Source organism: Microcebus murinus, chromosome 4 (assembly GCF_040939455.1).
Source record: "Microcebus murinus isolate Inina chromosome 4, M.murinus_Inina_mat1.0, whole genome shotgun sequence".
In the NCBI taxonomy this organism is placed as follows: Eukaryota; Metazoa; Chordata; class Mammalia; order Primates; family Cheirogaleidae; genus Microcebus; species Microcebus murinus.
The window spans coordinates 18,795,364-18,813,425 of record NC_134107.1 but is presented as its reverse complement, the minus strand read 5'-3'; the positions used below and the strand labels follow the sequence as shown (position 1 = coordinate 18,813,425).

The 18,062-nt window shown below is 34.2% G+C and overlaps 2 protein-coding genes across 2 annotated transcripts; both read left to right on the top strand.

The window, feature by feature from the left end:
* The first annotated feature begins 1,494 nt into the window (after window positions 1–1,494).
* On the top strand, window positions 1,495–2,439 carry LOC142870528 (olfactory receptor 5D13-like). Its single transcript, XM_076001374.1, has one exon. The coding sequence runs from the start codon at window positions 1,495–1,497 to the stop codon at window positions 2,437–2,439; it is 945 nt and encodes a 314-aa protein (XP_075857489.1).
* Window positions 2,440–13,455: 11,016 nt separating this feature from the next.
* Window positions 13,456–14,400, top strand: LOC142870527 (olfactory receptor 5D13-like). Its single transcript, XM_076001373.1, has one exon. The coding sequence runs from the start codon at window positions 13,456–13,458 to the stop codon at window positions 14,398–14,400; it is 945 nt and encodes a 314-aa protein (XP_075857488.1).
* Window positions 14,401–18,062: the final 3,662 nt, after the last annotated feature.

Here is an 18,062-nt window from a genome sequence, read left to right as displayed (position 1 = left end):
GGTGTCAGCGTTCTTGTCAGGAGAAACGTTGAGTGTGATTGTGTAATCACTGGCGATTACTGCTGTATTCTCCACCTTGCTCTAAAGAACAGTAGAAGGCTTGGACAAAACATTTATTTTACCTTCCAATTCAGAGATTCTATGAGTATTTAATAATATAATATGCTGGTAAACGTACCACATTAAAAATAATAAGTTAAAATAAACAAATCCATAATGAGTATCTTAAGAGCACCTCTGAAACTAGGTGAGTAAGCACATAAGTAGGAAAGCAACAAAGAAGTGGAGGACCATGTCAAAAATGCACCTTTATCATTTTATCAACTTTCTGCATTATTTTAGAAAATTAAGGCAATTATTGCAGCATAAGGATGGAATCAATAGAAAGGTTGCAGATATACAAGGCTATCTTTCCTTCAATGTCCAAATATATTTTCAAAACTCAAAAATTCCTTGATGTCTCATAAAAGCTCCTTACATGAGATCCTCAGACTGAACATCTGCCATGCAGCTATGGCAGCATCATCTCTTCTAATGTTTAACCCCTTGGATCCTTTGTAATTTTTAGTGCTAAATTTATACTCATTGCTCTATTCATACTATTAAAAAGCACAGACCTTCAGATTAATAGAACTGTGAAAATGTTTTCGAGAAAACTGTAGAAAAATTTTCTATCCAGCCTAAAGAAAACTATAATAGTACTCCCTTTATCCCTGCTTTTACCTCCTGTGGTTTGAATAACCTCTGGTCAACTCTGATTGGAAAATGTTAGATGAGAAATTCTAGAAACACTTCATAGGTTTTAACTTATGTTCTGCTGTCAGTAGTGTACGAAATCTCACGCTGTCCATCCTACATGGCATGTGAATCATCCTTTTGTCTGGCATATCTAAGCTGTACACACTCTCTGCCCCTTAGTTACTTAGAAACCTCCTCCTTTATCAGATCAGCCATTGCTGTATCATATTGTCTGTGTTCAAGTGACTCTTATTTAATGAATAATCACCCTAAAGTGCAAAACTAGTGTTGCTGACATTTTGTTATAATTGTTCCATTTTATTATTAGTTATTGTTGTTAATTACTCACTGTGCCTAATTTGTAAAACTTTATCATGGCTATACATGAATAGGAAAAATACATGATATATATCATGTTTGTTACTATCTAGGGTCTTGAAACACACCCCTATTTGATAAGGGGAGGTGGCACTATACTTTGACATATGCCACTACCAGTCAAATTCAAAACCCTGGTCATTACTAAGATGTCTAACTTCAAACAAGTTCATCTTACTTATATATGCCTCAGCTTGCTTATATAAATATTATGTGGCTACTTGTTTTATAATTCATCTTGTAATTTCCATATTTAAATTAATATGTTTTCATGTTTTTTCACATTGTCTGATGTCTGACACACGGTAAATATTATATAAATGTACAAGATAATTATTATTTTGTTGTCATTATTTCAGAATTTTTTAAACAATAATCATGTTGTCACCAGAAGGAAATCAGAGTTTGGGAGCCACATTTACCCTCTTGGGCTTCTCAGAGTATGCAGATCTCCAGGTGCCCCTGTTCCTGGTGTTCCTGACCATCTACACGGTCACTGTGCTGGGGAACCTGGGCATGATCCTGATCATCAGGATCAACCCCAAACTGCACACGCCCATGTACTTTTTCCTCAGCCACTTGTCCTTTGTCGATTTCTGTTATTCCACCACAGTGACACCCAAACTGCTGGAGAACTTGGTTGTGGAGGACAGGACCATCTCCTTCACAGGATGCATCATGCAGTTCTCCTTTGCCTGCATCTTCGTGGTGGCAGAAACGTTCATGTTGGCAGTGATGGCCTATGACCGATTCGTGGCAGTTTGTAACCCTCTGCTCTACACGGTTGTCATGTCCCCAAAACTCTGTGCATTGTTAGTGGCTGGGCCCTATGCATGGGGTATAATCTGTTCTCTGACACTCACCTATTTTGTCTTGGCATTATCCTTCTGTGGTTCTAACATCCTCAATAATTTTGTCTGTGAGTATTCTGCCATTGCTTCTGTCTCCTGCTCTGATCCCTACATTAGCCAAGTGCTTTGCTTTGTCCTTGCCATGTTCGATGAGGTGAGCAGCCTGGGAATCATCCTCACTACCTACATTTTCATCTTTGTCACTATCCTAAAAATGCCTTCTGCTGGTGGGTGCCAAAAAGCTTTCTCTACCTGTGCCTCCCACCTGACAGCCATCACCATTTTCCATGGGACTGTCCTGTTCCTTTATTGTGTACCCAACTCTAAAAACTCATGGCTCATAATCAAAGTAGGTTCTGTATTTTACACAGTGGTCATCCCCATGCTGAATCCTTTGATCTACAGCCTAAGGAACAAAGATGTAAAAGACAGTGTCAGGAAGTTAATGAATCACCTAACAAAATTTTGTTGAAGACCATGTCCGCAAAAGAAATTTGATTTATTATATTGAGGTGCGTTCAATATGATTCAGATTATTTAGTCAATTTACCAGTGTTTTAAATCTATTGTAATAAATCTTTATTTTATCAGTTGATTTTTATTCATATCAATGTTTAGAAAAATAACTGTATACCATTTGTGAAGTAAAACAAATGTTTAAAGTAGGATTAATATTGTTCCTGAAACTATTTATGCCCACCCAGATCCTCAGAAGTCACCTTATTTGTAAATAAAATCTTAGTAGTTGTAATTGATTAAGGATGGAGATGAGACCACAGTGGATCAGGGTGAGCCCCGAATCCATGAGCATGTCCTTTAGGAGCCGATAAAGGACGTCACACAGGGTTGCAAAGGGAAGGCCATGTGGAGATGGGAGCAAATTGGCAGTTTGCTGTCACAGACCAGGGGCAAAGAAGAATTCTCCCCTACTTCCTTCAGACAGAGCAAAGTCTTGCCAGAACCTTGATTTCAGACTTCTGTTCTCAAGAATTATTAGAAAATAAATTTATAAAGCCACCAAATCAGTGGTAATTTCTGTGATAACTCTGGGAAAAATATGCAACAAGAAAATATCAGACCATAAAACTTTAACCTCTCAACTTCTATATTGGCATGGCAAATCATTTCAAAAATATTTTTCAATGTAATTTTAGCAATGAGAATGCCAGAGTCATAGAAGAAATCTAAGAAGCCATAGCTGAATAGGGATGTGTATTTGGAAGAATAAATGACAGAATGGGGCACTGTCTCTAAGATCCTACCAAGTTATTTGTTCTTTTCTTTCCAAGAACTTCCTACACTTTTGTTATAATATAGAAGGTGATGTTAAACATGACTCTTAATATCACGTAAAAATGTTTACTTTATGTGATGTTCCAGAAAGATTATCAAGGGGGCAAAAAATACAAAAACATATTAATCTCACAAATCTTACAAATTAATGTGTCAAACTTGATTTTTTTATTTCTATTTACTAACACAGTGAACATGATATATTTTAGAAACAGTTTGTATAATCCTGCTTTGCTTGTTAAGGTTAATACTTAGTTGATTACACTTTTGACCTGCATAGGAAGATTTTTTTTTTCCTGCAAGGCATGCTTGTAATCTTTTGATTCAAATATACTTTAAATTGATTATTCATGTGTTTGGCTTCAACTAGTGACTGACTGAATTAGAAAAAAGAGTCAAGATGTTGTCTCCGTTTATCTCTTGGTAACCATGTTTTGTGTCACACAAGGATCCCAGGACATGCACTGTTTAGGCACCTGATATTGTTGTTTCACATCATTGGGTGTTTAGGTATTAATTGTTTTCCTAGAGTTACGATGTTCATGTCAAATAAAACTTAACTTCACTGTATTTTATAAAGTTATGCCACCAAACCCTGTCTTATATATGTAAGAGGATAGACATTATGAAACATAAAAGAAACAGATATTTTATTCTTAATTATTCTCAGTTGTAAACCAAGGATTGTAAATAACTCTACATAATTCTATCCTATCACTAATATACAATATCACACATTTTTTCTGATAATGTGATGCAAAGTTTCTTCATCTTGGGAAATGAAATAAATCTTACAGTTTTAATTCTACCATGGATTAATATGCTTGTGTGAGTGCGTTTATGGTGTTGTGCTTAAGGATGTAAAATACATACTTTCCCCCTTTGAACACAGAACAAATTAAACATTATCAACCGTCACGTTACAGAATAAACTTATTACATTCATTCTGGTACATTGGCTCGCATGTGGAGAAAGGATTTGTTCTTCGATCTTTGGTTTTTTAACAGAAGAAGAAAGTATGTGATAAGGGACAAAATCAGAAAAAAATTAATGTTTATTTATTTCTTTCTAATTCACTAAAGTCTCTTGCTACATCGCCAGAATTTCCATCAAATCCAAGGTAACCAAAATCAGTGATTTTCAGACTTTCATGTACATACAAATCATCTGGAAGGGTCCTAACATGCAGATTCTGGTGCAGTGGATCTGGGGGGAGGCAGGATCCTGCATTTGTAGCAGACTTCCAAGTGATGCTGGTGTTATTGGACCTTGGACCACATTCTGCAAAGAAAGAATCTAAACAAATATATATTTTTATTTTGGATAAAATTCAACTGGTGTAGGGTCACATTTAACAGACAAAAAATCAATATCTACAATATAAAAGTGTCTATCAAATTTAGTAGAAAAAGAGAGTAAATAAAACAGTGGTAAAATTGGAAAACAATATGAAACAAATAATTTTCTGTTTATCCATGTGTATCATACACATATTATTTTCTGTGTATGATGTGACATGAACAATTGTGCCAAATCACTGTACTGAAGAGTAGAAAAACAAGCACCACATTATACTTCCTAACACATTGGAACTAACCATGGGATCACAAGTGCATAGAGGGAAGTAAAAGTCATAGAAAATCAAGCAGGAGAGAGGGGAAGTGGGGAGGGACAAAAACCCACCTAACAGGTACAATGAACCCTATTCTGGTGATGAGTGCATTCATAGCCCAGACTCAAGCCATGCGTCAAAAACATCTGTACCTGTTAACATTTTTAAATAAAAAATAATAAATAAAAGAAATAAAGATAAAAGAAAATTGAATATTTGGGAAATGTTAAATAAAACATGGAAATATTTGCACTAAAAAAGAGAAAGTGAATGGTGTAATTATTTGAATCAATTTCCTGAAATAAGATGCAGAATTTAATTATATTCAGTTCCATTAAATACCAAACTATCAAAAAAGAAGAAATAAAAGGCTTTTTTGATTTGTTGAAGCATATGACAGCAAATGCCTTGCCTTTAAAGTTATGTATGCTGTGTGTCACTGTAGCATTGTGTGTTATTTGGGATATACAAGTAGGTAAGTTTTGTGATAAAAGGGGCAATAATTATTTTCCGACACCTTCATTCTCTGAGTTCTGTGAATTCTATGAACAGAAAGCCTTAAACTTGAAACAGGTTATGCTGAAAGTACACAGGACCAGGACAATTATATCTATTGGGTAGATGATACTACAGAGATTCAATGATTTAGTTTAAAAATGACTGAAATCACAATTTCATAATGGTCATAAAATTTAATTTTCAGTATACAATTTTCACTGTATCACTGAATATATTTGGTATTAAAATATTATCAATAGATATAATATTCTTTTCTTCTTATATTATATATTATAAAAATATACATAATATATATAAAATGTATAAATATATAATATATATTATATATAATATATAATATATAACAGATACTATATAAAATATATATTTATATGTATCTATCGATAATATCTATTTCAGAAGGTACAAACTAAACCGCATTTATGAACAGGTAAAAATATTTATTGGATTGAATGTATTTAGTAAAATTATAAAAGTTATGCAAAATGTCAATAAAAGATCCATAAAAATACCCTAGGGGGCAGTGCACATTGATGGAGATTTTAAAGGAGGCTACATAAACATCTCATTGATGAGATTCAGTAGCAAAGTTTCAAGCATTAGTTGAGCATCATACATTAGATACATTTTAAAGTTTATTACAACTCTCAAACTCTATGGTCATTTAATTTTGTATTATGCCTAGAAAAGTTATAAAATGTAAATGCAATTAATACTAACATTTTATGTGCTGCCAATAACAATGCCAAGCCATCTACTTGATTCTTAATATCACTCTTAGATCATTAACAAGGTACTTTGTGCTTCCTCCTCTCTTTTGTGCATTTCTTAAAAATGCATTTTCTGTCATATTTATATGTTCAAACTATGTTAGTAATACTAACAAGGGCTGACTTTTAAATAATAGAATGACTACAATACGTATTTGTACATCAGTGGTTCTCACACATTGGCACGCATCAAAATCAACTGGAGGTGGGTTAAACTACAAATTATCGGCCTCGTCCCAGAGGCTTTGACTCAAAAGGTTGATGATGGCGCTGCAGGTTTGGCAACCAGACTGTGATTATCACTGTTCTGTATCACTCTTCACAGAAACATATGAAGCCTCTTTCCCCTTTCTCTTTCCCTTTCTATTCAGTTCTGCTTTTCAGGAAAATTGCTTCTTTTTTAATTTTTTAATCCAGCAGGAATCATGATGTTATCTAAAGGAAGTCAAAGCAGCAGACCTAATATTATTCTCTTGGGTTTCTCAGAATACCCAGAACTCTGGGTTCCACTTTCTATTTTGCTTTGCCATCTACACAGTCAATGTGGTGGGGAATTTGGGCATGATAATAATCATCAAGATTAATCCAAAGCTCCACACATTCACGTATTTTCTTCTTGAACTGTCCTATTGTGAACCTAGCATCATCAATAATTTTATCTGTGACCACTCTGTAATTGTTTCAGTCTCCTGCTCAGACCCTTATATCAGCCAGGTGCTGTGCTTTGCTATTGCTGTATTCAATGAGACAAGCAGCCTGATTATTCTTATTTCATATATACTCATTTTCATCACTGTTATGAAGATGCCTTCTGTAAGTGGGCTCTCGAAAACCTTCCCCACCTGTTCTTGCCACCTGACTGCCATCACCATCTTTCATGGAACCATTCTTTTCCTTTACTGTGTTCCTAACCTTAAACCTCTAGGCTCATAGTAAAAGTGGCTTCTGTTTTTTACATAGTAAAGATTCCCAAGCTGAACCCACCGATATATAGCCTTAGGAACAAAGATATGAAGGATGTGTTTGGAAAATTATTTCTCACTAAATTGCTTTGTCCCTCATTAAAACTTTTCTTAGATTTATAATTTTATTATAGAAAAAATGATTTACTATCCTACAGATTGTCCATCTGTTGTAGTGAAATTGATGATTCAAATTATTTATTGAACCATACTTCTATGGCAGCACATTTTATGATTATTGATTTTTGCATGTATAAATGTTTAGTGAAATAGTTCTAAACCATATGTAAACAAACATTAAACAATTACAAATTTTGGGCCATCTGTTGCAATATTTTAAAATTATTTTTAAAAACTTTACTATATGTACTAGAATATTATATGTGTGCTTGAAAAGTAAAATGAATTCCCAACTCATCAAATGTGTGCAGGTTCAGGATGGCCCCCTAAAATTGTAAGGAGGAAACCCATACTTCTGTTTGACTTTAACATATGTTTCGGCTTACTCTATCTTGTGCAACTAACAATCATTTCCTTTTTCTTGTGTCGAATGGCATACATTGATTTTTACTTATGGAAAGTATAGCCTACTGATGAGGAAACAAAATTGAACACAGCATTGTTCCGCCTTTTCTAAATGCAACTCCTATTTTGTTCCAAAAAATTATTTGACTAATCAAAACCGTGGGATATTAGAGTAATAGAGTCCCGGATTGGAACCACACATATCAGGTCATTGAAATTACAACAAATATGTCATTACAATTCCATGGAAAAAGAATGAATTTAAAAAAAAATAATTATGGAAGAGCTAGATGTCCATATGGATAAAAGAGACTTAACTTTTACCTCCCATTAAACACGTCTATTAACTTGAATTAATTGAAAGATATCGTTGATCTAAACATAAATGTTAACAGTACAAAATTTTAACATACGAGATAGGGAAAACCTTTCCAAGTTTGTAGTGGAACTTTTTTATATAGAATACAAAATGAATTACTCATCAAAAATTGGAAAAATCAACTTCATTGACATTAAACCTTACAGTAAGAGTTTCTTAATGGTGAAATGAATTGAATATGTAAGCCCTAGATTATGAATAACCATTTGCATTTGCTATATATGTGTGTGTGTATATATATTATGTGTGTATGTGTCTATGTGTGTGTTTGTGTTTGTGTATGTCTGACCAAGGATTCACATGTTGAATGCATAAAGAGCTCTTTCATTGAAAACAGGAAGACAAACCACCATCTGGCTTCAGAATGGCTGAAATATCTATGCAGACACTTGACAATGCAGATATACAAATTGTTTATAAGCATATGAAAAGATACTAAGTATCATTATTATTAAGGAAAGTCATATGAAAACCATTGTGATATATTGTACAGCTATTAAAATGGCTAAAGTAAATATAACCGAAATACCAATTATTGGCAACAAAATGGAGTAATTATGATGCTGAGGGATTTCAGACAGTAGTAAAAGAAAAAATAACTTTGAAAACATGTTAGTATTACAGTATCGTATGAGGTTGCATAAAAACTTCCCATCCAACCCAGGACCCCTTTGCTAGGTATTTACCCATGAGAAATGAAATCCAATATTTTAACTTAGAAGAAATTTCTTTTCTGTGGCATATATAATAATACAAGAAAGGGAAAGACAAAAGGAAGTACTCTGTGTGGGGTATATGTGTTTTGTGTGACTCTGTTTTCCTATAGGAGAAAATTTTCCTCCATAAAGAGCTGGCTAGTTGAGGAGCTGAAAGTATTTTTCCCTAGTACAACTTCTGATGACAGGCAGCTCTGGCTGGCAGCTTCATGCAGAAAACCCAGTTCAGCTGTGCCATGCCTTCTCACCTGTAGAAACTGTGATACAAAAGTGTGTAATAGTTTAAGCCACAGAATTGGGAATAATATGTTGTGCAACATAGAAATAATTAATGTAAGTGACACATAACGCTGTGGCTCTGGTTCAAAAATTGCCTTCTCAGCCAGTCTCGGTTGCAGAGCTGTCAGTGTCGGCTCATGTCTATCCCTGGAATCCCACTAAAATTCCAGTGCAGATCGCTGGAATTCTAGAACTAGGCTATGGTATCTATGAAAAAATTCCTGTGGCTTGTAATAAATAGCCTTTGTTGTTTTAGTGCTCTTTGGTGGAGAGTATGACAAGCATTAGTCATGCTGTCCGGAATCCAGGGAGAGACCAAGTATATCAAATAGTGCTCAGTCAGGTGTAGTGGACCATTGGATACCAAGTGGTTTTAGAGAACTGAACCTTCTTCCAAAGTACATCTTTTATTTAAAGAAGGTGTGTACTCAATTTATGACTTAATTGTATTAATATAAGCTTGGAAGAGTGGCATACCATGTTTAGAAGAAAACATAAATTACTTTCAATGAGGTGAATCAATGTTTCCAAAGGCAATAATGATTATTTTATGTTAAATTAAATGGGCAGAATGCACATTCTGTTGTTTATGTATCTGAAGACACACAAGTGACATATAAAGACATAAAAAAAGATAACAAATATTAACAGTTATCTTTTCATTACTGTGATCTCACTCATTTATCATTTCCTTTGAGTTTTACTGTAGTTACTATGTTATTTAAGTGAATATGAATATATTCTATAATAAAAAATTCTAAAATAAATTAGTAAAATAAACATGATGAGGCATTATTTCCGCTGATTTAGAAGACATTACACTCTGTAAAATGCTGCATAGGAGAGCATTTAAACTAATTTCTCTGATTGTGTACTAAAAATAAGTAGTTCGGTAAATGTTCTCTGGGGTCTAAATCCCCAAGGTCATGGAGGCATACATAAGCCCCACATTTTGTTACTAGAAGTCAGAGTCATCTTCCCAACCTCCTCCTTCTCTCACTCCTCCTACCTCCTTTCCCTGAGTTTCTCTGGGTATTAAGAAAGAAATATTCCTCTGGAACATTACTTGAAATTTATCATTGATTACTGCTATATTTACCATCTTTAAAGTTTTAAGTAATTATAAAAATACTTAATTTTAAAGTAAATTCTGAGTGGAAACTTCCCTGGAGACCACTAATAAGTAAGAACAGGATCTTCTTAGGTGAGTTGCTTCAGAGGAGTGAAGTATCTTATCCTGTGCTATCTTTCTCCCATTTGGGGGACACGGAAGTCCTACAGCCTTGGAAGTAGAAAACTCTCCATTAGACTAAACGCAAAATCTTCTGAGTCTATGTGCCCAAGGGCTCAGTTTGTTGATCTCTGATCTCTTTTTCCTTCTCTGGGGTATCAATCCTGATTTTTACTTTCAGGGTATCAAGCATGTGCCTAGCATAGTACAGTCACACTTAAGACAAATTTAAGGACTATAATAAATTCTGGGAACCTCTCAAATTATCGTAGGAAGGAAAGAATAATAAGCATAAAGTAATAGTGCACAGAATATGCCATGACATTTTCATTTTCTAATAGTAATGCCTGTAGGAATACCACGAATGTGGAAGTATTGTTGGAGCACAAAAGGGAACATTGCTTTGTGATAGGGTTTTCGTCTAGGGCTTTGTATATTTCAAATTCTGAACTAGCATATTAGAAAAAGAAGATATTCCAGGTAAAAAAATGAAAATCAAAAATGCTAAAGAATAAATGAACATGTGTTGTTCATTATAAACTGAGACTAGTGGTGTGACCAAAGGAGATTGAGTACAGAGGAACACTAGGGAAAGACTTTGGGTAAAACCAAGTCCAGAAATTTATATTTGATAAGTCATAGAGTTTTCAAATCCAAGACTGCCATAAAACCACAAAACATGGGGATGAAGAAATCCTTGATCTCGGTGCAGGGGAGAAGTTGGCTATGTCTATGCTACCATAACCTGCTGGAGCCTTGGTGGCAGTTTGATAATGTTCTCTGTGTAGAAACCTGAGATAAGAAACAGAGCACCAGAAATAGTGAGATAATTATGAGAAAGCAAAGGGAAAACAGAGCAAATTTACTGAAGGGTCCTTATTAGTGAATTAAGACTAATGGGGAGCAAAAGAGATCCAGGAAAAAGAGCTGAACTAAACTTTGGTGTTTTAAACTGTATCTATATGTTCGTTGGTGTCCATTTTGGCCCTTGGTCTGTTTTGTAGATGGTCTGTTTTTATAATGACATGAGGATTGAAATATAAAATCACAGGGCCATGAAACTAAAAATTAATGGGAGCTAGAATGGAGGAGCCCACATTTCCTGTCTCCACAATTGTCAGACTCTGAGATAAGCATATTAGTATCATTTTTTAATGTGATACTTACATACCTATGAAACATGCATTATCCCATCAGTATTTTTCTCTCCTTATTGGTAAGTAAATTGAGGCTCATAAATTTTGAGTAATTTATGAATGTTCACCCAGCAAATGACAAAGCATGAATTGACATTAAATCGATATTTCCGAAGTCTATGCTTCCTTAATTATGCTGGTCTGTCATGATTTGTTTGTCATTTCCGCTTCCTTTTGAAGGAAATGCTCTTTTTTCCTGAGTGTCAGAAATAACAAGTAGGTACTAAGGAGATGATAGTTTCTTTCTGCATTGAACTGGTCAAAGATGGTGTCTTTGTTGGTGGGATTCATACTCATAGTATTTTATTGAGCTGAACATTTCAGAGATGTGCTTAACTTATTTTTAAAATCATTGTTAAAAGATTATACAGATTTGTGATTATGAGCTGCTTGTGAATTTTAGATACTCATGCTCTCTCAAAATAACATTTCCAAATATAGCATAGATTGAGGTACTCAAAACAAGATAATCACATGTGTACCTTCAATCAAACCCCTCTGCAATCCGTAGGGTGTCAGCGTTCTTGTCAGGAGAAACGTTGAGTGTGATTGTGTAATCACTGGCGATTACTGCTGTATTCTCCACCTTGCTCTAAAGAACAGTAGAAGGCTTGGACAAAACATTTATTTTACCTTCCAATTCAGAGATTCTATGAGTATTTAATAATATAATATGCTGGTAAACGTACCACATTAAAAATAATAAGTTAAAATAAACAAATCCATAATGAGTATCTTAAGAGCACCTCTGAAACTAGGTGAGTAAGCACATAAGTAGGAAAGCAACAAAGAAGTGGAGGACCATGTCAAAAATGCACCTTTATCATTTTATCAACTTTCTGCATTATTTTAGAAAATTAAGGCAATTATTGCAGCATAAGGATGGAATCAATAGAAAGGTTGCAGATATACAAGGCTATCTTTCCTTCAATGTCCAAATATATTTTCAAAACTCAAAAATTCCTTGATGTCTCATAAAAGCTCCTTACATGAGATCCTCAGACTGAACATCTGCCATGCAGCTATGGCAGCATCATCTCTTCTAATGTTTAACCCCTTGGATCCTTTGTAATTTTTAGTGCTAAATTTATACTCATTGCTCTATTCATACTATTAAAAAGCACAGACCTTCAGATTAATAGAACTGTGAAAATGTTTTCGAGAAAACTGTAGAAAAATTTTCTATCCAGCCTAAAGAAAACTATAATAGTACTCCCTTTATCCCTGCTTTTACCTCCTGTGGTTTGAATAACCTCTGGTCAACTCTGATTGGAAAATGTTAGATGAGAAATTCTAGAAACACTTCATAGGTTTTAACTTATGTTCTGCTGTCAGTAGTGTACGAAATCTCACGCTGTCCATCCTACATGGCATGTGAATCATCCTTTTGTCTGGCATATCTAAGCTGTACACACTCTCTGCCCCTTAGTTACTTAGAAACCTCCTCCTTTATCAGATCAGCCATTGCTGTATCATATTGTCTGTGTTCAAGTGACTCTTATTTAATGAATAATCACCCTAAAGTGCAAAACTAGTGTTGCTGACATTTTGTTATAATTGTTCCATTTTATTATTAGTTATTGTTGTTAATTACTCACTGTGCCTAATTTGTAAAACTTTATCATGGCTATACATGAATAGGAAAAATACATGATATATATCATGTTTGTTACTATCTAGGGTCTTGAAACACACCCCTATTTGATAAGGGGAGGTGGCACTATACTTTGACATATGCCACTACCAGTCAAATTCAAAACCCTGGTCATTACTAAGATGTCTAACTTCAAACAAGTTCATCTTACTTATATATGCCTCAGCTTGCTTATATAAATATTATGTGGCTACTTGTTTTATAATTCATCTTGTAATTTCCATATTTAAATTAATATGTTTTCATGTTTTTTCACATTGTCTGATGTCTGACACACGGTAAATATTATATAAATGTACAAGATAATTATTATTTTGTTGTCATTATTTCAGAATTTTTTAAACAATAATCATGTTGTCACCAGAAGGAAATCAGAGTTTGGGAGCCACATTTACCCTCTTGGGCTTCTCAGAGTATGCAGATCTCCAGGTGCCCCTGTTCCTGGTGTTCCTGACCATCTACACGGTCACTGTGCTGGGGAACCTGGGCATGATCCTGATCATCAGGATCAACCCCAAACTGCACACGCCCATGTACTTTTTCCTCAGCCACTTGTCCTTTGTCGATTTCTGTTATTCCACCACAGTGACACCCAAACTGCTGGAGAACTTGGTTGTGGAGGACAGGACCATCTCCTTCACAGGATGCATCATGCAGTTCTCCTTTGCCTGCATCTTCGTGGTGGCAGAAACGTTCATGTTGGCAGTGATGGCCTATGACCGATTCGTGGCAGTTTGTAACCCTCTGCTCTACACGGTTGTCATGTCCCCAAAACTCTGTGCATTGTTAGTGGCTGGGCCCTATGCATGGGGTATAATCTGTTCTCTGACACTCACCTATTTTGTCTTGGCATTATCCTTCTGTGGTTCTAACATCCTCAATAATTTTGTCTGTGAGTATTCTGCCATTGCTTCTGTCTCCTGCTCTGATCCCTACATTAGCCAAGTGCTTTGCTTTGTCCTTGCCATGTTCGATGAGGTGAGCAGCCTGGGAATCATCCTCACTACCTACATTTTCATCTTTGTCACTATCCTAAAAATGCCTTCTGCTGGTGGGTGCCAAAAAGCTTTCTCTACCTGTGCCTCCCACCTGACAGCCATCACCATTTTCCATGGGACTGTCCTGTTCCTTTATTGTGTACCCAACTCTAAAAACTCATGGCTCATAATCAAAGTAGGTTCTGTATTTTACACAGTGGTCATCCCCATGCTGAATCCTTTGATCTACAGCCTAAGGAACAAAGATGTAAAAGACAGTGTCAGGAAGTTAATGAATCACCTAACAAAATTTTGTTGAAGACCATGTCCGCAAAAGAAATTTGATTTATTATATTGAGGTGCGTTCAATATGATTCAGATTATTTAGTCAATTTACCAGTGTTTTAAATCTATTGTAATAAATCTTTATTTTATCAGTTGATTTTTATTCATATCAATGTTTAGAAAAATAACTGTATACCATTTGTGAAGTAAAACAAATGTTTAAAGTAGGATTAATATTGTTCCTGAAACTATTTATGCCCACCCAGATCCTCAGAAGTCACCTTATTTGTAAATAAAATCTTAGTAGTTGTAATTGATTAAGGATGGAGATGAGACCACAGTGGATCAGGGTGAGCCCCGAATCCATGAGCATGTCCTTTAGGAGCCGATAAAGGACGTCACACAGGGTTGCAAAGGGAAGGCCATGTGGAGATGGGAGCAAATTGGCAGTTTGCTGTCACAGACCAGGGGCAAAGAAGAATTCTCCCCTACTTCCTTCAGACAGAGCAAAGTCTTGCCAGAACCTTGATTTCAGACTTCTGTTCTCAAGAATTATTAGAAAATAAATTTATAAAGCCACCAAATCAGTGGTAATTTCTGTGATAACTCTGGGAAAAATATGCAACAAGAAAATATCAGACCATAAAACTTTAACCTCTCAACTTCTATATTGGCATGGCAAATCATTTCAAAAATATTTTTCAATGTAATTTTAGCAATGAGAATGCCAGAGTCATAGAAGAAATCTAAGAAGCCATAGCTGAATAGGGATGTGTATTTGGAAGAATAAATGACAGAATGGGGCACTGTCTCTAAGATCCTACCAAGTTATTTGTTCTTTTCTTTCCAAGAACTTCCTACACTTTTGTTATAATATAGAAGGTGATGTTAAACATGACTCTTAATATCACGTAAAAATGTTTACTTTATGTGATGTTCCAGAAAGATTATCAAGGGGGCAAAAAATACAAAAACATATTAATCTCACAAATCTTACAAATTAATGTGTCAAACTTGATTTTTTTATTTCTATTTACTAACACAGTGAACATGATATATTTTAGAAACAGTTTGTATAATCCTGCTTTGCTTGTTAAGGTTAATACTTAGTTGATTACACTTTTGACCTGCATAGGAAGATTTTTTTTTTCCTGCAAGGCATGCTTGTAATCTTTTGATTCAAATATACTTTAAATTGATTATTCATGTGTTTGGCTTCAACTAGTGACTGACTGAATTAGAAAAAAGAGTCAAGATGTTGTCTCCGTTTATCTCTTGGTAACCATGTTTTGTGTCACACAAGGATCCCAGGACATGCACTGTTTAGGCACCTGATATTGTTGTTTCACATCATTGGGTGTTTAGGTATTAATTGTTTTCCTAGAGTTACGATGTTCATGTCAAATAAAACTTAACTTCACTGTATTTTATAAAGTTATGCCACCAAACCCTGTCTTATATATGTAAGAGGATAGACATTATGAAACATAAAAGAAACAGATATTTTATTCTTAATTATTCTCAGTTGTAAACCAAGGATTGTAAATAACTCTACATAATTCTATCCTATCACTAATATACAATATCACACATTTTTTCTGATAATGTGATGCAAAGTTTCTTCATCTTGGGAAATGAAATAAATCTTACAGTTTTAATTCTACCATGGATTAATATGCTTGTGTGAGTGCGTTTATGGTGTTGTGCTTAAGGATGTAAAATACATACTTTCCCCCTTTGAACACAGAACAAATTAAACATTATCAACCGTCACGTTACAGAATAAACTTATTACATTCATTCTGGTACATTGGCTCGCATGTGGAGAAAGGATTTGTTCTTCGATCTTTGGTTTTTTAACAGAAGAAGAAAGTATGTGATAAGGGACAAAATCAGAAAAAAATTAATGTTTATTTATTTCTTTCTAATTCACTAAAGTCTCTTGCTACATCGCCAGAATTTCCATCAAATCCAAGGTAACCAAAATCAGTGATTTTCAGACTTTCATGTACATACAAATCATCTGGAAGGGTCCTAACATGCAGATTCTGGTGCAGTGGATCTGGGGGGAGGCAGGATCCTGCATTTGTAGCAGACTTCCAAGTGATGCTGGTGTTATTGGACCTTGGACCACATTCTGCAAAGAAAGAATCTAAACAAATATATATTTTTATTTTGGATAAAATTCAACTGGTGTAGGGTCACATTTAACAGACAAAAAATCAATATCTACAATATAAAAGTGTCTATCAAATTTAGTAGAAAAAGAGAGTAAATAAAACAGTGGTAAAATTGGAAAACAATATGAAACAAATAATTTTCTGTTTATCCATGTGTATCATACACATATTATTTTCTGTGTATGATGTGACATGAACAATTGTGCCAAATCACTGTACTGAAGAGTAGAAAAACAAGCACCACATTATACTTCCTAACACATTGGAACTAACCATGGGATCACAAGTGCATAGAGGGAAGTAAAAGTCATAGAAAATCAAGCAGGAGAGAGGGGAAGTGGGGAGGGACAAAAACCCACCTAACAGGTACAATGAACCCTATTCTGGTGATGAGTGCATTCATAGCCCAGACTCAAGCCATGCGTCAAAAACATCTGTACCTGTTAACATTTTTAAATAAAAAATAATAAATAAAAGAAATAAAGATAAAAGAAAATTGAATATTTGGGAAATGTTAAATAAAACATGGAAATATTTGCACTAAAAAAGAGAAAGTGAATGGTGTAATTATTTGAATCAATTTCCTGAAATAAGATGCAGAATTTAATTATATTCAGTTCCATTAAATACCAAACTATCAAAAAAGAAGAAATAAAAGGCTTTTTTGATTTGTTGAAGCATATGACAGCAAATGCCTTGCCTTTAAAGTTATGTATGCTGTGTGTCACTGTAGCATTGTGTGTTATTTGGGATATACAAGTAGGTAAGTTTTGTGATAAAAGGGGCAATAATTATTTTCCGACACCTTCATTCTCTGAGTTCTGTGAATTCTATGAACAGAAAGCCTTAAACTTGAAACAGGTTATGCTGAAAGTACACAGGACCAGGACAATTATATCTATTGGGTAGATGATACTACAGAGATTCAATGATTTAGTTTAAAAATGACTGAAATCACAATTTCATAATGGTCATAAAATTTAATTTTCAGTATACAATTTTCACTGTATCACTGAATATATTTGGTATTAAAATATTATCAATAGATATAATATTCTTTTCTTCTTATATTATATATTATAAAAATATACATAATATATATAAAATGTATAAATATATAATATATATTATATATAATATATAATATATAACAGATACTATATAAAATATATATTTATATGTATCTATCGATAATATCTATTTCAGAAGGTACAAACTAAACCGCATTTATGAACAGGTAAAAATATTTATTGGATTGAATGTATTTAGTAAAATTATAAAAGTTATGCAAAATGTCAATAAAAGATCCATAAAAATACCCTAGGGGGCAGTGCACATTGATGGAGATTTTAAAGGAGGCTACATAAACATCTCATTGATGAGATTCAGTAGCAAAGTTTCAAGCATTAGTTGAGCATCATACATTAGATACATTTTAAAGTTTATTACAACTCTCAAACTCTATGGTCATTTAATTTTGTATTATGCCTAGAAAAGTTATAAAATGTAAATGCAA